Consider the following 21,516-nt stretch of genomic DNA (forward strand, 5'->3'; position numbering starts at 1 on the left):
TGAGGCCAAGTGAAGTGATTTGGAGGTCACTACCTCTTTCTCCTGTTCTTGAACCGACTCCACAAAACTAGTCCACAAGGACCAGTGATTGCCATGCACCTGGCCCAGTTCAGTTTCACTTTCTGTGACTTCAGAAATTACTTCCCTAATCCTATAGAGCACAAAAGGCTGGCTCTTGTTTAAGGCAGTGGTGCTTGCCTATAATCCTAGCCCTTGGGAGACTGAGGCAGGAGGATTGCAAGGTCAAGGTCAGCCCAGGCAATATAGTGAGGTTGTAGCTCAAGAAAACAAAACAAAACAAAAATAAGAAACAAAAAACAAAAACAAAACCGGAGCTGGTCAGGTGACTGAGCAGGTAAAATGCTCACCACGAACCTAACTAGCTGAACTCCGTCTCCAGCACGCAGTCACAGTTGGAAGGAGAGAATTGATTTCTGAAAGTTGTCCTCTGACCTGCACACACACACTGTGGCACACTTAAGTAAACACACACACATATGCACAAACACACACACACACACACACACACACTTGGGGGCTGACGAAAGAAGCAACTATGAAAAGCAAAGAAAGGATATTTATTCAACGTGGTCGCTTTGAGGAGAGCGAACACAAATAAGGACATCCAATGACCCAGAAGGTCATCTCCAGGGTGACTGACGCGAGGTTGAGCTGGAAGTAGAAGGCAAGAGGCACGCATAACGAAGCATTCTTGTAAAGGCGTGGTCATGCCCACCACTGGCCCATCACTGCCTCAGCTCTAGTCAGTTCTGCACTGTGGACTAACAAACTGAATTGTCTGAACTAAAACTGTATTTCAAGGGGACAAGCACCCCTTCTGGTGGGTACTAGGGTTACAGCCTTTTCCTTTTTCCAGTCTAAGACTTTGGGAAGTTTCAATTCCTTGTGGTGCATTGTTTTAATAGTTTGATAACCAAAGAGAGGGAAGGATACAGTCATCTCTCCTTAAGTGTCTTCTCTCAGCTTCAAGGCCAGGGCCGTTTCCTCTTAAATGGGCGGGCGTATTTCACACAAATCAATGATACATTCCATTTGCATTAGATACAGGTGGGAAAGCCTCAAAAGACAAGTAAAGGCAATAAGAGCTGCAGCAGAGATGGGTGCTGACTCTACACACAGACTGGAAGGAAGTTTCAGACCAGAGACCTGAGTTAAAGATGGTCTTCCACAAGGAAGCACTGACCCGTGATGAGTAGATTTACCAGGGCCAGCCGCGGAAGGCGAGAATGTGCCCACCAGACAACACAACAGTCTGTGATAACGCAATGGCCCATTGGGTGGTGGGGACAATGTGGGGTGCTGGCACAAGGGGTGTAGTGAGAAGGAGAGGGTAAGGATCATAGGGGTGGGGAGAGAGAGGCAGTTCTTTACAAAATACTATAAAGTCTAAATTTTGTCCTGAAGGAGTCTCTGTAGGGTCTTCAACAGGATCAAAGTCACAGACGGACGGTGGTGGCACACACCTTTAATTCCAGCACTTGGGAAGCAGAGGCAGGTGGATCTCTGTGAGTTTGAGGCCAGCCTGGTCTACAGAGCGAGTTCCAGGACAGGCTCCAAAGCTACATGGGGAAACAAAAAAGACACCCCCCCAAAAAATAAAACAAAACAGCATCAAGGTCACAATAGAAAATACCTTGGAGATAACAAAGACCCAAAACCAAAATATAAAGGCAATCCCTATCCCTTCCTTTCCAACATACTCGAACCCCCTGCTCAGCCAACTGCCCTTGTGCACAGTGGAAATTATGGGGCTTCAGGACGAGACTAGGTCAATCAAACCCCTAGTGCATGGAGCCTGACCCAGTAACTTATGATGTCATGTTTAATTAGAGTCTAATTATTAAACCTTGGTGCCTCACTCTAAATGGCCAGTCTTGGGTGGGGCAAATGAGGGTATAAAATTTACTACCTAACAAGACAGCAGGCTGCCCATCTCCTGTCTACTCAAATACAATCCTACCCATATGACCCAGGAGACAAGGCTAGGTAATTGCTTTCAAATGTTGTAAAAGGTCCCTATTCTCCCCCATCCCCCACCCACAATTTGCCAGATATGTTTCTACTTTTAAAAAAAAATCAGTTATGGCCCAGTAAACACATTTATTCCCCATATCCTGGACTCTCTGTTCCAAGTTCATGGTATCACGGATGCATTAGAGATAGGGCCTCAGCCAGCAAGCTGAGAGATTTCTGCTTGGATTTGAACAGGAGTTCCTCTGGGAAGATGCAGCTTTGACCATCTTAATAAGAAGGATGTAAGTGGATTGTATTTCTGTCTCCATCCATTGCTACTCCCAGTCAGGTGCTCTTGTGAAACAGGAGAACTACGCAGTTGCAGGACAGTCACCCAAGGTATTTGGTGACCTTTAGGAAGTGGGTGGAGTTTATTTGAACTTGAATCTTGCTCTCTATAAAGCCCAGGCTGAACTGTAACTCACTATGTAGACTAGGTTGACCTTCACTCTTGATTCTCTCTTTTTTTTATTATTTATTTAACTTTATGTGCAATGGTATGAAGGTACCAGATCCCCAGGAACTGGACTTACAGACAGTTGTGAGTTGCCATGTGGGTTCTGGGAATTGAGCCTGGGTCCTCTGGAAGAACAGCCAATGCTCTTAACTGCTAAGCCATTTCTCCAGCCCCAATTCTTGGTTCTCTTTTACCAGCCCATAATACCAGTGCTGGGATTATGGGCATGCACCAGACACCCAGCCTCTGATAACTTTTACATACAACTTATTTGTAAAAAGAGCTGTAGCTACCTTTTAAAGGAAAAATAAGACGTAATGGGAAAACATCCATTTACACAGTCCCAACTGGAAGTTGGTTCTGGCTCAGACTGTGAGGTGGAAGAGAATATGGAAACAATCTATTGAGATTACTAAAATCCTTAATTCCTGCAGAGGAGGGTACAGTTGTCTGCTTCCCTCAGCATGAGAAGACCTTCATTCAGTTTTAACTAACTCTTCCTAGACACAGAAGAAACTAGAGGGCTTTAATCAATTATTTTATATAAGTTTATTACGGCAGGATCCTCTGAACTGAACACAGCCACCTGTTCTCACAGCTTACCCTGGGCTGCATTGAAAATACCAGATCTGAGAGCACGGATTTTACAGCCTTCGCCGTGCCAAAGGCGTGGTTTATTTTAAGATCTAGGTCAAACACTGGTTTTTGACTTATTTGGTTAGTTCTCATTACTAGCAATGAAAATATATTGACTTGCTTTGCAGGCTGAGGGGAAACTAAAGTATAAATGGGTTGAAAGTCAGAGTGTCGTTTCCCTGGCTCTGAATTAAAATTCACTGGAATATTTTGAGCTAAAGCTCAAATATACAAATATATAAATACGAGTTATATACCCACCAGATGGTATATACATGCACACTGTCAGTTTCACACATGAAGAAGCCATGGCCTAGACAAGCCCTCTTCATTCATGTTAGAAATTGTGACTGTAGAATGGAAGGAAACGATGGGAGAGGGTGAGAATATCGAGTTCGCTGTGCTTCCTGCCTTCTTCCTGGTTGTTTTACCCAAGAGAAAGACAATTCCAAGACCTGATTTGAGCTTAGCTCTGCCCCTCTGGATTCCTTTTGCACATGTATTGCTTTTTGACTGGGGAACGTGAAAAAGCAGCTCCCTTCAAAAGAGTGGATGCTGGTGCCAGGCTGTGGTTGTGCATGCCCAGCACTTGGGAGGCAATGGTAGGCAGATCTCTGAGTTCGAGGCTGGTCTGGTCTACAGAGAAGATGCACAGAGAAGCCCTATCCTGGGGGAAAAAGGAGGCGGGGAGGAGAGAGAGAGAAAGAGAGAGAGAGAGAGAGAGAGAGAGAGAGAGAGAGAGAGAGAGAGAATATGAAACCAGTCTCTGTGCTGCAACAAGAAAATGCCAACGTCCAGTCTATTTGGTAGGTAGCAAGAAAAGACTGAAGGATATCCTTTTTGGATGTCTGCATACACACACAGCACACCACACACACACACACACACACACACACACACACACACACAATGTGTACCACTTACACATACATCACAGAGCACCACATGGTAGTCTTTGCTTCCATTCACACACACACAATCATTCAGACTTACAAAAGTGACAGATATCATTCTATTTGTCTCTTAGAACATGACTTCCCACGAGAGTGACAAATCCAACCATTGGATAGGAAATAGGTCATTGGCTAGGAATTTAGTCATGGACATCTGTTAAGGTAAAAGCCACTGAGGGCCTGAAGGACAATATCCCATACCACATCCTCCTTCCCCTCCTCCCTGTTTGTCTCAGTTCCTTCGGGGTTGCCACAGGTGGGCACTAGAAATCAGAAGGCAAAAGTGGATGGGCACAGCCTGCTCTGTTCGGCTGATTCTAAAGTCCTCGGGGGTCATTAATAAGTTGCAAGCAGCGAGATAAAGAACAGAATTTGACTGGTCAGAGACACTGGGTCCAACTCAGCCTGGCCTCGACAAGCTAAGCTGATGGTGTTTGAGATCAGAGTCCCCCTCCATTGCCTCCTAGCCAAACCATCTTTCTCCCCACTCCCCACTCACCAACCGATTAACAATACATGAGAGCCTCGGGAAAGGCCCCGGGAGCAAAGAGTCTTAACGCGCTCTGGGATAGCTGGCAGTGGCCTTTCTAGTGGCCACACCGTGGGAGCTCCAGTGAGTCACAACACCGTAATTAACACTGGAGAGGCACTAGAAGTTTCAAAATGTGCTTTTGTCTGACTCCCCTAGTAACAGCCACAGCCATTCTCCACATTTGAGTCAGGGGAGGAGAGTGGTTAAGTGGCAAGTACTCTGGCTAGATGGCCCAGATTTAGAAGCTAGCTGTATCACCTCCTTCTCACGTGTCTTTGGCAGAGCAACCAACCAAACTCCAGGGCCGGTGCTCCCTCCTGAAAATGGTCAGACAGATCATGTCCACCTCACACAAGTCATTGTAGGTTCAACACAAATAAAAATGAACCAGAGAGACGACTCAGCGAGCAAAGGGCTGGCTGCCAAGTCTAACAACCTGTTTGCTTCTCAGACCCACACGGTGAAATAACAGAACCAAACCCATCAAGCTGTTCTCTGGCCTCCAAATCTGTGCTGCGGGGCCCCCTCCCCATGCTAAATAAAGGCAATAATTTTTTAGAGGAAAGAGCGACAATGCTTACAATAGTGTCTTGCATAGTATAAGGGCCCGATAAAGGGTGGGTGTTGCTGTTTGGTGAATAAACAGAGCGCAGGTCAAATGTCTGCGGAATCACAAAGTAGACACCCTTCACTGTACAGAGGGCATTGTTTGGATACATAATTGTCATGTGTGGGAGACAGCCTTTTAATCTGGAAACTCACAGATTTGCCCTGACACTGATACTAATGCAGAAATTCCGGCTTGGCTAATGGATCTCCTCAGGTGGGTCTCTACCTTCTTGATAGAAAGCTTGGGAGAGTTAGCTAATGTGGTACATGCCTATAATCCCAGCACCCAGGAGGTTGTGGCAAGAAAATTAGGAATTCAAGGTCACCTCAAGCTACACATCAAATTCAAGGTCAACCTGAGAACGTAAAGAGGAGGTGGGGAAAGAAGAAAGAGAATGCATAGAGGTGGGTGTTCAGGAGCAGAGACAGCCAGACTTAGAAACTGTCAATCATCTGAAAGCAAGCAAAGAGCCTCCTACCAACACCAAAACTCCACCTTCTTTCCCTGCGAATCTAATGACATTACTAATGCTAAGGAAAGGAGTATTTCCTTGTGATAGTTGCCTCTCTCATTTGGCCTCTGAGCCCCTTCGTAGAGCCAGTGAGAACATTCTGGAAGTGAAATTGAATTGTGAAGGAGAAGCTGTCCCTGTCAGCATCCCCCTCTTGGCCTGGAAGCCCTTATGGGGAGACAATGGCATAGAGGACTGCATTCTTCACTCTGGATACCTAAAGAACCTTTCAATCCATCATCATCATCTTCCTCAAATAATTAATATTTACTATTTGTGGTGTGCCTAGCACTGTGAGTCAAAAGCTATGCATTCATCAGATGTACTGCTCTGTAGGGGTGGCTCGGGGGATAAAGGCCCTCATCACCATCAAAGGACTTGGTGGTGACCTGAATCTGCGCAGTGGAGGAAGAGAACTGACTCCGGGTGGTCCCCTGAGCTCTGGGTGTATACTGTGGTGTGCTCACACTCATGGACAAACCAATAAATACTTTTTAAAAAGACTTAAAGTGTGCAGAAGTCATCTTTTAGAAAGAAAGAGCAGATGAGGGGGGGGGGAGAAGGAAAAGAGGGTGTGTGGGGAGGTGAGGTGAATAGGAACATAACCTCATTGTAGCTACAGATGGACCTCTAACGAGGAAGTGGTAAAATAATTTTAAGAAGAGATAATTTGATCTCTCCCAGAACCAATGATTTTCTGATATCTTTCCCTGCACAGAAAGTAACGGAGGAGCCCCTTAGGTTTCTACTATATGCCGCTTGAGCCGGGCACCTGCCTCCAATCAGCTCTGTGTTCAGTGCCCCCCTCCCTCCCCACCCTGTTTATAAGGACACATCAAATTTTCTTTGGGCCTCGTCTGAACTTGATCACCTTCACAGAACCTAGTTCCAAAGATGGCACATTCACATAGCCTGTGTGTGGTGGTTAATATTGCCAACCTGGCAGGACCTAAAATCACATAGGAGCTGTACCTCTGGGCATGTCTATGATGGTGTTGTCAGAGGGGTTTAACTGAGGTGAGGAGACCAACACATGTTGCACAATCTCACAGGCCAGGGTTCTGGACCAAGTAGACAGGAGAACACAAGCTGAGCACCCAGGTTCGTTCTATCTGCTTTGTGACTGCAGACACGTGTGATCAGCTGCAGTATGCCCCTACCACTGTGGACTGTATGCTCAAACTGTGGACCAAAATAAAGCCTTCTCTGTTGATATTTTATTGGTCAGATCACACAATAAAAAAGTAACTAAGATGCTGGGGTTCAGTATTTCTTGAGGGAGGCGTAATCCAACCCATAGCATTGGTGGAGAGTTTAGTAGAGTACTTTCTCCTTGGGGATCCTCTTTGATATTCTTAAGGGTTTGCCAAAAGACAAGAAAATCCTTATATCAATAGATATCTCTTCCTCATGAAGACACTGCATTTTCATCCTGACGTTTTATGTATCAGAGTGTGTGTATTTGTGTGTCTGAGTGTCTGTGTCTGAGTATATGTGTGTGAGAGAGTACACTTGTATCTATCTATCTATCTATCTATCTATCTATCTATCTATCTATCTATCTACCTATCTATATATCTCTACCTACCTCCCCCACTCCCTGTGTGTATCTTTGTTTATGTGTGCTCTTGCTAATTCTGATAAGTATCTCCTACTTAACAAGTCCTTTGCTCATAGGGCCAACCTGGAGATTAACTATGCCAAAGGACTTCAGAAACTGGCAGCCAAGCTGAGCAAAGCACTACAGAACACAAAGAAAAAGTAAGTATGATGACAAAGGTAAGGCAAAAATCCTTTGTAAAAAATTAAAAGTGAGGGGCTGGAGAGATGGCTGAGTGGTTAAGAGTACTGATTGCTCTTTCAGCTCCCAACAGCCACACGGTGGCTCACAGTCATCTATAATGAGATCTGGCAACCTCTTCTGGTATGTAGGTGCCCATGGAAGAAATGCCGTATACATAATAAATAAATCTAAAAAAATAAATAAATAAAAGTGAAAAAAATCTCACTCTCAGCTTTTTCCCATATGCACGGCAGGTACAATCCTACCAAGCATGGCTTCCAGATCTTGGGGATTTATTCTGGGCCAGGCACTGCCTCAAATGTTTAGAGGATATTCCTATTTAATCCTCACAACAATCCTTGAAAGTTCTTATGTTTATCCTCCTTACGGATGAGGACTTGAGACTGAACAGTTGAAATAAAACTCCTCAACCATGCAGTTAATGAGCTGTCCAATTAGACTCATCCTGGGGCTTTATGGCCCCTGAGCCCACCATTGGCTTGATAATGCCATCTAGGAAGGAGTGCTAAGCCAGAAGGTCTTAGAGGCAGGACGTGTAAATTCTGTATTATCTCTATTTTGTGACTTTTGACAAGGATCTTGGTCTCCCTGTGTCTCCATGCCTTCCTGTACAGGGGGCAGATGTGCTCAGCTGGGCATTTGAGTGTGTATGTGGGTTGTAGCCTGAAAGACAAATGAAGCAAACTGTGTGGAGGACTCGACATGTGAGGACAAGCACACAGTATGTTGCAACAATAAAATCGCCCGTTATTGAAAACTTGCGACGACGCAGCTTCTGTACTGCTGTGTGCAGATGAGACTCTGAACTCACAGTGTTCTTGCTGAGGGTCCTCGTGCTGATGATAAAAGAGGGAAAATTCAGGGGGACAATGGGTTTCTAGAACCAATTTCTCACTCCTGCCTGGGCACCATGGTGATGATAGCAAGCTGCTTTGAAACTGCTCCGGTTCTTGTTCCACTTTTATTTGGGGGTGATATCTTGGTCGGTTACAAACGAGTCCATGCAGTAGTGTGGTTGGATTTAGACCGACTTCTGCTTAGACAGCCCAGTTTAAGCTCTAGTTAAACTATTTTTCAGGGGAGTGGCCTGAACAACTCATCTTCTGTCTAAATGTCCTTTAAGATGCAAATGAAGCTGAAATGCCATGCTGCTGAAGGAAATCTGCTGAGGCAAGAGAATTGCCATGAGTTTGAGTCCAGCTTAGGCTACACAGAGAATTTCAGACCAGTGTGGCTGTAGTGTAAGACCCTTTTTGAAAGAAACATAAATAATGATAATAAATATGCTAACATAAAAACAGAACTAAAACCCATTCCCCACAGTTACTGGATTAAATGCAGTAATGCAAGCGTGCTTAACAGACCACGTGATGAGGAGGGGAACTCCATGAATGGCCTTTTGATTTTGATCCTAATACCTCAATTGCCTCCTAAATCCCACCATGGCAATCTTAGCTCCAAAATGGCAGACACGTTCACAATGGACAGTGAGCCAGCATTAGTGTGGTATTTAGTGATAAAATTTAGGTCAAAATCTATGTTAGACGCTTACACAGAGATCCCAATGTCTTATTTCATAAGATCAGTTAGATGAGGCTAAGAAAAGCCGAGTGAGTCTTCAAGGGTCACAAAGGAAATCAGGGACAGGGGATATCTGTTTTCAGACCTGTGCTCTGGGCTCTCTGAGGTCACATGATGCACTTCCTGTCATGCTGTCCAGTGGCTGTGCAATCACCTGAGAGGTTCGCTTTAGTGAATGCTCCTCATAGCCTTAATAAACACAATTATATTTGGGTTAATGTACGCAAAATAGGAAACACTCATTTGCTGTTGGAGTTAGTGTCGCCTGTGGCCCAAGCTGATCGCAAATTCTTTATGTCAGCTCAGATGACCTGATCCTCCTGCCTCCACATTCCAGTTGCTTGGGATTACGGGGATGAGCCACCTCATCCAGCAGCAGTTATTCTAAGTATAGGGTTTGGTCCATTCAGTTTAACAGATCTGTGTACTACCTAGCTAACCACCACCAAAGTCAGACATTTTCAGCAAACCCAAAGTCGCTTCTTCCTGTTTGTGTCCACGCCCTCACCACCTCCGCCAAACAACCACTGACCCCTATCATGTGAATGTAGACTAGTTTTCTCCTTCCTGTGCTTTTCTGCACGAGAAACACACAGTAGGCACTCTCTGGTGCTGGTTTAGATGGTAGAAACCCTGGCCTCTGGTCTGGTTTTCCCATTTTTCCCAGGGCAGGATGCGGACTCGGCCACTGGAGGCGCTCTTCTGCTCCGGTCTGATGCTGGCAGGGATGCCGCTTCCTCCCCTCCCCTCCATCAAAAGTGGCATGGGCTCTGTCCCTGCAGTTAACTAAGACTATTTGTCCTGACTTCCAAGGACGCCTGGCAGACAACTAAGAGCCGACCCCTGCTATGGAAGAAGAGAACATCAGGCTTCCTTGTCCTCTCTCTGCCTCTCTCTTTCCCAGGACTGGGAAAGATGTGAGGCTGTCTTAAAAGCTATCCCAGTGCAGGATTTAGACTCCAACCCCAAGATCAGCACACACAATGAGCCAGGGACTTGGGATCAAATCCTGTGTCACTTACATCCTCGAAGGCTTGGTTTATTCGTCTGTAAAGTGAGGGAGTTGAAAGGCTTTTCTGTGAGGGTCTTCTAAATTCCTCTCCCTCACCTGTTCCTTTCCTTGGCCACTTTATCTCCCTGATTTTCTGCATAGATAAAATAGAAGATGAAAATCTAAGTGGGAAAAAAAAAGAAGGCCTGGGAAAAAGCAGTGTGTATAATGTCTGTGGTACAAATAAATAGACTGGCTGATTTTAATCTCACGGAGAAATTGAAGCTCCAGCAAGAGAATGAATATGAGGGGAGGCAGTTTGTGGACTGTAATGTTTGATTTCTCAGCACTCACTAGCAATTGACCCCCCCTCCCCTTTGTGTCTCTAGCTGTCTCAGCACTGCCTGGGCCTGGGCCTCAGAGAGCATGAAATCGGCGGCCGACCTACATCAGTGAGTGCTTCCCATAATGCTGGTCCCCTACCCATTTTCACCGCCCCACTCCCACACCTTTGTCCCTACTCTGAAGGGGGAGGTGCCATTTAGAGTGGGCGGGGGCCAATATTCCACTTCAGACCTGCACGAAATAGATTAGCTATGACTTGCAACTCATCTCCCCCGAAATGCATTCGGGATAGAAACCCGGGACGCGACTGGGCACCCTTATGTTCTGTTTCCAGAAAACTTGGCAAAGCGATTGAGTCGGAAGCAATAAAGCCAACGCATCAGGTCCTGAGTATGCAAGAAAAGAAGAGAAAATCGGTGAGTCAGAGCTTCTTTTTCCTCTTGGAAGATTTCTAAGGCTGGGTATAAATCAGTGGCAAAAAACAAACAAACAAACAAACAAAAAAAAAACACTTGCTACTCAGGCTCAAGGCCCTCGGTTCAAACCCTGGCATAATAAAATGTTCCTAAAAGACAAGCGAAACACTCTGGTAAGGGAGAGGAAGGTGAATCTCTATGCCTTCTAGGCTAGCAAGTTCTACATATGATATTAAATGAAAATACAAAATGAAAGAAATCTAGTGAGTAATAGGAGCTCAGCTAGAAGATCCTTTCCAAAATGTTAACAAGAATTACTTTGAGATGGTAAAATTAGAGGTTATTTTCAATTTTTTTTGGTTCTTTTTAAATGGTCTAGTCTATTTTGTAAACTCTACCACTGAACTCCACCCAAGTCCCACAAGCATAATTTGTTCCAAAAGATACTTTTCTACTTACCTAAGTGAGACTACTTAAAGGTAACAATAGCTACAACTCTCAAATAGTCTCAAGACTAAAGCGAGGCCTTAGGCATGCCTCTCAAGAAAAGCTGACTGCCTTTAGCATGTCTTCTGCTCTGGGCATGCCCCTTTTTTCTAGGACAATTTCACTGTGTGTTCTCCCCCTCTCCTCCGTGTGTCACAGTGGTTGGCGCTTTAGACAACAACTAGCACAGCTGTTAACGCTGCTGTGCTCCCACGGGTGGGCTCAGGGTCAAGCTCAGGCCTGCCTGAGGCTTAGCAGGCCATCCTAGCAACAGGAAAAGACAGTCTTGGAGGTGGGGGGCGGGGTCAAGTATGTCTAAAGAACTAAAGGAACTGGGAAAACTCAGATGGAAGAGGAACAGAAATAAAAGAAATATAAACACATTAAGTAGAATCGATGTTTGTGTGTGTGTCCGTGTGTCCGTGTGTGTGTGTCTGTGTGTCTGTGTATGTCTGTGTGTCTGTGTATGCATGCGTTCCACCAGAATGGATGTCCTATCTAAGGTAGTAGATAGAAAGTGACAAAATTTACTTGAAATAAATACAATCATCTACTTTTGCCAGCAACTTTAGGAAAACTCAAAGCAAATCTGTATTTCATTAATTATAAAATATTTTACACAGGGCGGTGGTGGCACATGCCTTTAATCCCAGCACTCTGGAGGCAGAGGTAGGCGGATCTCTGTGAGTTCGAGGCCAGCCTGGTCTACAAGAGCTAGTTCCAGGACAGGCTCCAAAGCTACAGAGAAACCCTGTCTCGAAAAACAAACAAATAAAAATATTTTACATGTCATATAATGATATGATAACTACATTTAATACCATAAATTAATCTGCGCTATTACAATTCATTACAACACATTGGGTACTGACATCATGATCCTCCAGTCATGGGTCCCCATTATCTCTTGTTCAGAGGGAGGGAGCGAGAAAGAGAGAGACTAAGACCTAGCTTGGGCTTTTGAAATCTCAAAGTTCACTCCCAGTGACACTCCTCCAACAAGGTCACACCACCTAAGTCTACTCAAACATTCCAGCAACTAGGGACTCAGATCCATGCAAGGCTCCACTCTCAGGCTCCTCCCACTTCCCAGAGTCCCACCTCTAAATGCTATGATGCTGCAGGAATAGGTTTTGATCTCTGAGTTTAGTATTCATAGGTATTTAATTAATAACAGTGATTAAGCAAGAAAGCAATATTTTTTTCATTCTGTTTTTCTTTTCAATAGCTTGATAATGAAGTTGAAAAGACGGCAAATCTTGTTGTTAACAACTGGAATCAGCAAATCAAGGCAAGTATACATAAACAGCTTTTACATAAACGCAGTTCTTAGGATGGGACTTTTTTACTTTTGTGCACACGTACTGGTGTGTCCTAACGCTTTTCAATGCAACTATTGAAGAGAAAATAACTCACCTGAGTTATTATATAGATGCATCATTCAACTAATCCAAAGCAGAGGATGACTCGAAATATAGGTACCATTTATGGTTAATATTTATATGGCACTTCTTATGTGCCAAGAGCTGCCTGTTTGTGTGTTCAGTCATCATACCAACCAAGGTATCACGTGACTTTGGACTGTCAAGGTTATTTCCAAGGGTTTAAAACTGGTTAATGGTTAAACTACGAAGTCTTAGAAGTTCTCGGGCTCTGGAGTCATTGCTCTTTTCCCTCATATTACATTGGCTGCCTCTCTGTGGAGTTTGACATTTAGGCGAAGTAACAAACACTGCATTGGTTTTTCATTTGTATAGGGTGCTAGTGATCCCTACCTTGCTAGGAGAGGGCATGGTAAGGAGTGTGCTGATGTCAAAGGGAACACATGTGTTAATTCTACAAGAGCACACGGGCTACACGAAGGCTCGCTCCTCGTTTCCATTTACTTGAAAACTTAGTTGGCTAGATTACAAATGCAGGAAACAGCACACGAATCCTCTAGATAAGTTTTGATTCGATGTAAGAAGCTAGAGAACTCCATTGTTGGTTCTTAAGCTACAGAAACAGCAGATGAGGTCCATATGCACAGATTAGTCTAGAATAATCCTGTGTAGGAGTTGCTTTGAGTAAGGAGGATGAGAGACTGAGGAATCTGCTAAGAAAGCCCAATCATGCCCTTGAAGAAGATGTGCATTCCAAGAGTTGAACTCTTCCTTTACATCTCCTAATGTTAATGACCCCAAAGAACCTTCACAAGTAAACAGCCGCCTATACCAAATAACCAGATTTGCCCTCAGAAGCAGCTGACCTCAGGCTTGTTTCTGAAGCTTCTGCTGATATCGAAGACTCCAGAGACCAAGATGAGAACTGCTTTAGACAAACAAGTCCCTACCCTTGTGGTAGGTGTACAGACAAAGAGAGTCACATTGGGAACTGATCTCAAAGTCCAAAACAAGCATCCAAACACTTGTTTATTTTTTTAATTTTGCTCTTGATTTTCTGAGTTTTTTTTAAAAGGTTTGTTATGAGAAAACAATTATCTGTAAACACTGAGTTCTCAAGGAAACAATAGATCAAATACAATAGATCAAAGGCTAGAGACAATGTTCTATAACTGTTTGCTTCAAAGAACAACAACAAAAAACACCTCCTATTATTCCCCAGTTTCTGATAAGCTGCTTTTCTAAATAAAATTACTTTATTGATTTATGAAGAATGACAAAGTCATTAGATCACATGGATTTCTTGAGTTGTAATCATTTCCTCGCTCATTCCAATGCGAAAAGAGACTTCGCATGTCAGCCCTGATGTGCAGCCTGCTTCAGAGATAAAATTGCAAATTCTGAAGGACCAAGTACTCTCGACTCATACCCATTTATCATCAGGCACGTGACTGAGCTAAAAGAGGGGCTGTAAGCAGCCTGTTCCTTGAACTTCCTCGCTAGCATCTTCACAAGTTTCAAAGAAGGCGGTAGGCGTAGGCGTTACCGCTGATTCCCTCGACCTTCTTCCCACACACATTGTTTCAGTTCGTAGTCTGAACTCTCAGTCTGGGCTTGGTGGTGCAGGCCTGCAATTCCAACACTCGGGAGTCCAAGGCCCCAGAAGAGTGTGAGTTCAAGGTGAATTAGCAAATGTCCAACTCTCTTGGACATAGTACCCAATATCGTGACAAAATGCACAGTGGTTCCCTATCAAAATATTTGCTGCTGTAGTATTTTGGGCAGATATTGAGATGAAGGGTGGGAACAAAGAAGTCAAATCTCCCAGTCATTCACAAACTGGAAGAGCTTTTCTCTAAAGAGCCGTTTCTGCTTCTTTCTGCTTCGTTTCCTTCTCTTACTTGTATGTTTCTGCCTCTAGGCTAAGAAAAAATTAATGGTGAGTACCAAGAAGCATGAAGCACTTTTCCACCTTGTAGAAAGCTCCAAGCATTCCGTGACCCAGAAGGAGAAGCAAAAGGTGAGCCATCTTGGTAGCAGGTGCGTGCTGCTTAGAGACACAGCTTCCTGTCCTCCACGGGGATACAGAGAACTGGCTGGCTCCTCCCTCTGTAGGGATCTGTAGGTTGGTCAGGCGTGAAAAGCTTCAAAGTCACCTGTGGTTCACATAAGATTTTTGAAATATATCACGGACATGGCATATTAGACTTGTGATGGCCACAGTTTTGATAGAGACTCTTAGTTTTTAAAAAAAAATCTCAGCTCCCTCTCCAAATAAGTAAATAAATATCTTTATGTTTATGGGCTACTATATATAATACTTTGCATATTACACTAATATGCCGTGAGCACTATAAAATGAAAAGTAGAAGTGCTTATAAGATGAGAGAAAGATAAAAATGGCATTTTTAGATGGTTAGCTAATCATGGTATGTTCACATAACTAGGAAATAATCATCAAGTAAGTATGCAAATAAAAATACCCTCAGGGAGAAAGTACGGAATTAATCACAGTAAATATAAATTTACATTTCCACCATTCATCTTGGCAATTTGAACTTTTAAGAAAGTAAGTAATTACATTTTACATCAAGTTCTTGTCATATCTTCCTACATCACCCAGATTTTTCTTTTCCCTCTGAGCAATCATGTATTCATAACCATGAACAGAAGAGAACATCCACCCAGATGAGGTTGTTCCCTCTTCATGTTTTGCTTCTTAGTGGAAGCAATCAAGTACTCCTGGCAGAAATGTTTTAAAGACCTTGGTGCACACATCATTGTTAACTTAACTGAAGCCAGGTAATACATGTAGATCCACACAGCCCAGACATTTGCTAACGGGCCACAAGTTCCGTGATGCTGGAAAGAAAAGTCTTTGTGAGGCCCCACTGCAGCTCCCTCCTGTGGCAGGACCCCCTCCCCCCGCCGCCATTCTCCCAAGCCTCTTTAGAATCCATAACTGTCCATGTGTAGGTCACAGCACGGAGTCACAGGTTAAATAAGTGTAAACTTGACAACTCCATTCTTGGACAAAAAAATGAACACAAGTAATGTTAGGCTCTACCTCAAAAGATTATCTAGCCCAGCTCCTGTAGGATGTGCTCCGTATTGGAGCACACTTTCTCTAATGTGAAGTCCCCCCAAGGAAAGCGGCCGGCACCATTCCAGTCCTCAAAAGAGAAAAGGAAACTGTCATTGCCAGTGATGATCACTTCATCTGAAAAATTTGTCAGCTGCGTAACTTAAATGTACCGTTAGCAAGATTTGGAAGGTCCTTATCGCTTCACATGCCAGCCTTCACAGTTCAAAAACAATCAGAATAAGTGCTGGAAAACAAGAAGCCACGGAGGAAGCTAATTCATATATGTAAAGATCTCAGCACCAGGACATCTCCAGGCCTTCCTAGCCCTCACCAGAAGCTATCCTTTCTTGATGTCAAGTAACAGAAAAACTGGTACAACCGAGGGGTGCATTTCTTCTTCCTTCGGTAGCAGCTTTCCTGGGGGTGAAAGTCTGTGGTGCCCTCTCCCACCTTCCTACAGTGGGCCTGTGACCATGACCATGGCCTTTGCCTGTGATGACATCATAGATCCCCTCCCATAGTCACTGCTTAAATTAGATCTGGTTTTTTTTTATTGTTTGTTTGTTTTGTTTTTAAGTGAACATCAGGCCTGGCCTTCATTTCTCATGCACATGGAAGTGCTCTATCATCAGCACCACTGCTAGGCAGTTCTTCCTGTTTTCCTGCTTAGCAATCCCAGTTCTCCCCGGAAGCGGAAGTGAGCCTAGACCCCATCTTCTTCCTACTTCCGTCCTCCCCACCTACTCCCAGAGGACTTACATCACTACTCACTTTTAACTGCAAATGTGCAAGGCAGAGCCCAGTTCAACCTGTGTTCTGAGACTATGGCTCCCTGCCTCCCAGGCCCTCTGGTGATTGTCTGACTTGTCCCATCTTAGACAGCCCCCTCCTGCCCCACAGTGCTTCTTCCCATCAGTCTTCTGAATTCCCAGGTCTATCTTGGTCTGTGTGAGTGGCTATAAGAAGTTACCATAGCCTGGGCAGCTGGCACCACAGGGTACATTTCTCATAGCCTTTAAAACAGAAACCTAAGTAAAATGACTTTAACTAACCCACAAATAAAAATGTCACACACTTAGTTTAAGGAAGCCACTCAAACACTTGCCCAGTACGTACATCTTACTGAACTTATTTACAGTCAAAAATGGGATGGTTCTAGAGATCAGGAGCCAGCATGGTCAGATTCTGGTGAGGGCCAAGACTTCAGTCATCTCTTTATAGCCTCATACGGGAAGGAGAGAGCTCTGGGTTCCTCTCATAAGGTCGTTGATCTCATTCACAGAGCTCCACTCTTGGAATGCTTCCCAAAGACTCCAGTTTCTAATGCAATGATGTAGAGAAGTTAAAAGTCAACATTTCAATTTGGAGGCACTCGTCCACTTCCTCCAATGCACATCTGTAACATGAGTGGGGCCTGTTTGTTTGTGTTTTTGTGCCCTGCCCGGTACCCCCAGCTGTTTAGTCCCAGAGAAAAATCACACTGAGATTTCTATAAGTTATAAAGTTGATTGGCCCATTTTTCTGATTTTTAGCCATGTGGCTCAGTACCTTTATCAGTGGGGTAGCTCACATCCTGCTGCTTCGGTGATCTGGGTAGGAGTGGGAGAAATCAACTTCCTCCTCCCTAGAATTCTCCTGCTCTCCTTGCATCATTTCCACTTCCTGTCTGGTTTTCCCACCTACACCTCCTGCCTGGCCAATCAGCGTTTATTTAAAACATGATTGACAGAATACAGACAATTCTCCTGCACCACACATCCTGCCTTGGGAGAGCAGGAAGAGTCAGAGGGAAGTTTTCATGGCCCTACCCATTTCTCTCTCTCTCTCTCTCTCTCTCTCTCTCTCTCTCTCTCTCTCTCTCTCTCCTACAGTAAGTTTCATTTGAAGGGTTGTCTGTGCTCTGTCTCCACTTCCCTGTTCGTTCCTCAAGTTACCCCCACAAACTTCTTAGAAGCATTGTACATCATATATCTCCCCTTCTGCAGGCAGTCTCTTCTTTTAACTTTATCAGTATCCCATTCTTGGTCCCCTTAAATCTCTGGATATTTTATCTTTGCCTCCTTTATGGATGTCATTTTTTTTTCCACTTGGCCCTTATATATTGCTGTACCTGAGGATTTCTTCCTAGGTCCTGTCTGTTTAATTCATTGTTGTGTCTCCAGTGTCCAACAAAAGATTCTCAATATCAGGCACTCAATAAATAATAGATTTTCAACGTCTATACTCCCAAGGCTTCAACTCTCATTTCAACACGGACAATGCCTAAATTTATGTCTCTAGCCATATCTGTCTCTAAACTGTCTCCTGGCACCTCTAGAAATCATCTCTTTCTACCTAAGATAAGTCTTTTCCCCTGCATCTTCTGTGTCTCTATATACCTTTAGCTGGCGTACCATTCCAATTCTAGCCCTTAAACCAATTGCTTCTTGGATTTGCTGGCATACCCATCTCCCTGACAGCATTCACCATGGCACAGCCATCATTTGCCTGGATTACTGGAATTAACAAGTGGGCCCCTTTGCCTTTAGTGTTGGCTCTTACTGTCACTCACATGCATGGTGACTTTCCTGAAACTAAAGTCATCTACATCCATTCTCTTCTGAAAAGCCTTTGAAGGCTGTCTAGTGACTTTAGTACCCTCTGATAAGTGGCCCAGCAAGGCCTTCCCTGACTTGACCTTGGCTCCTGTTCGCCATTGTCCCTTACCGTTCTTTCTAGGTTCTCTGGGCTCATCAATTCTTTCCCACATCAGGGCACTATATTGTTATCAGGTTAAAATTCACAAGCTCGTGTTTCTGCAGAGAGATGTGGCTCATTACCCCTGAAATGCAAAGCTGAATGTGCCTGGTATAGGTCATACATCACAGAGCAGCAGTGTATTGACTGGAATGATAAAGAGAACAGGCTTAGTATTCAGCCTCTTGAATGGATGTTCTCTATTATGGTAACATTAGTCAAAATGTCCTTAAACATAAAGAGGGTCAGTCATAAAATAATAATAATAAAAAGCCTCTATCTCTGTCCTTGAAACTGCTAAACTGATAACACCAGGAAGGTTCTCTTAGTCCTTCAAGTGTAGCTGGAGGACCATGCATTAGAGCCACGTGAGGACCTGCTACAAGCCCGTTACACAGCTAGTTGATGACTGACTATCTCTACTGGGGGCCCTAGAAGTTGCTACTTTATTTATTTATTTATTTTTAAAGATTTATTTATTATGTATACAACATTCTTCCTCCATGTATGCCCGCACGCCAGAAGAGGGCGCCAGATCTCATTACAGATGGTTGTGAGCCACCATGTGGTTGCTAGGAATTGAACTCAGGACCTCTGGAAGAGCAGCCAGTGCTCTTAACCTCTGAGCCATCTCTCCAGCCCCAAAGTTGCTACTTTATAAATACCAGTTCATATCTAAGAACATGAAAGTTGTGAATCATTCGTGCAATCCAAATCCTCATTTCTTAGAAATGGAATTGCTTGTCTGGATATTTTCATTAGCTGTTTCAGCGATTGTGGTTCGAGGAGTTTGGCATTGCCTTGCTTTCCCAAAGACTTAGCAATCAGAAAGTAGTATATGTCTGCCTGTCTTTAATGAGAAGCTGACATGGGGACAAATCTCAGGCTTAGTGTTGTAATGGTGTCAGATGCATGGTGCACGATGTATCTCACATGTATTACCTTATCGAATCCTCCCAACCTCTCAGTGAAGCGGGTGCAGCCATCCCCATCAGAGAAGCAAAGCAGTCTCTGTAGCCCACGAAAGTGAAGTCGCTTCTCCTGTGACAGAAATGAGACTTCTGATCCATGGTGCCTCCTTCCAAAACTCTGCTTCTAGCGGCACAATGATGGTTTGGTTCCCCATCATGGAAATAGGTTTGAAATTTACATGAACCAACAAGTCTCTACTCGTACTGGGAAGGAAGGAGAAAACCATAGGATGTGCCAGTAGATTGCAGGTGGAGTTCTCGGACCTACTTTGTAAATTGTCAGATTCAGTCATTTGGTCTTAATGTGAGGGATGTGGACAGATCACTTCATATTTGGGAATTCAGTTAGAATTCAGTTTCTTCAAGCATAAAACTGGAGGTATATTGAGAGGACATTCCATGTCCTTTAACATTTTCAAAACAAAAAAAACAACTCAAAAAACCTAGATTTTGTCTTCTGCAGTAACTATCATTTATAGGGAGCTGAAACTGAGGAACTTTGGGCCATGTGTGGTTCATGGGATGCTAAGAGCTCTCTTGTAAATGTGTCGATGACTGTGTGACTCTGATATTTGACTTTAGCTCCTCAACAAACTGAAAAAATCCACTGAGAAGTTGGAAAAGGAAGATGAAAATTACTACCAAAAAAACCTGGCCGGCTATTCCACTAGACTGAAGTGGGAGAGTACGCTGGAGAGCTGCTACAAGGTACGTCCGGCATTCAGCTTTCCTCTTCCGATGTCGTTTGTGTAACCATGGGAGTGAAGATTGTCTCTGTATTCACAAGATCTGCTTTCTCTCCTAGCTCCGATACTCACTTGTAGTATGGTGTTAGACAGACCACCTTCTGTCTTGTTTCCGTCTCTCCATGAGCACAATCACCAGTGAAAGTTCATGTGCACCATTAGCCAGAGTTTCTGCTCCTAATTCTCAGTGGAATCTAAGCTAATATCAAAGAAGTTCTATCCAAGTAGAATATAAATTAAGACTTAGGTATTAGAGATTCAGAATGGAATTTCAGCAGACTCGGTGTTCATGTATGGAGTTTTCTGCTTTGGGCATTTGTTAGACAAGTAATATATAACAACGAATAAGATACTAACTCAGAACCTTAAAAGTGATTGTTCGTAACACAGAGACACACAGAGGAGGAATTCTGATTTCTGTGGGATGGAGCAGTTACTCTGTGGTTAAGAGCACTGTCTGCTCTTTCAGAGGCTCCTGGTTCAGTTCTCAGCACCTCCATGTCAGTTCACAGTCATCTGTGATTCCAGGCCCAGTGGGTCTGACACCCTCTTCTGGTCTCTGCAGTCACCGCATGTGTGTGGTTCATAATTTTTTTTTAAAAAAAATCTTTTTGTAAAAGAACGAATTGTGTCAAATTGACAGATAGGAAAAGATGTGAACACACAAACTGCACAGGGAAAAATCAAAATCACAGCTAAGCACGTGATAAGACAGTCATGTGTCAAAATTAGGGAGCGATAATATCTAGTATTAGCAAGGATGTTAGAGAATAAGAACTCATGAGGCTTTGTAATGAGATATTTAACAGTATCTGAGAAAAGAGAAAAGTGGCTTTGCCCATAATATAGAAGTTCCCTTGTAGGGGTCCATCCTGAAGAAAGGTTTAACGTGTTCTTCAATAGTGAGGTACAAGAATGTTTGATGTAAGATAGTTCATAATTAGATGGTGAGAAAACAGTGCACTCAGTCTTCATGCCCGTCCATAGAAAACTCTTACAATGTGCTCTAATTTATAAAGTAGGCCAGTTTCCAGCTATAAATAAGCCAAGCCTATATTTAAATATGAATTAACCTCAAAACGATGATATTACAGAAAAACAAATCATTTATACACCCACGTAGAGAGGTTTCAACTCACACCTAATGCATATCGAGTTGATACGTCTGTAAACAGTGCCCAGACCTGGGCTGAACCAGGGAGATGGAACTCCTGGTGGGAATACCGCAGGGCTGCAATAT

General features: G+C 43.7%; 1 protein-coding gene across 1 annotated transcript in view; it reads left to right on the plus strand.

The window, feature by feature from the left end:
* Nostrin (nitric oxide synthase trafficking) overlaps positions 1–21,516 on the plus strand; it is a 54,154-nt gene that overhangs the window by 13,357 nt on the left and 19,281 nt on the right. The window contains exons 3-8 of the mRNA XM_048425945.3: positions 7,411–7,494; positions 10,499–10,561; positions 10,789–10,870; positions 12,585–12,647; positions 14,660–14,758; positions 20,113–20,238. Coding sequence (XP_048281902.3) covers positions 7,411–7,494; positions 10,499–10,561; positions 10,789–10,870; positions 12,585–12,647; positions 14,660–14,758; positions 20,113–20,238 — 517 coding nt within the window. The remainder of the gene's footprint in view (positions 1–7,410; positions 7,495–10,498; positions 10,562–10,788; positions 10,871–12,584; positions 12,648–14,659; positions 14,759–20,112; positions 20,239–21,516) is intronic.

The sequence above is a fragment of the Myodes glareolus genome, chromosome 21 (genome assembly GCF_982192425.1).
Source record: "Myodes glareolus chromosome 21, mMyoGla1.1, whole genome shotgun sequence".
NCBI classification, from domain to species: Eukaryota; Metazoa; Chordata; class Mammalia; order Rodentia; family Cricetidae; genus Myodes; species Myodes glareolus.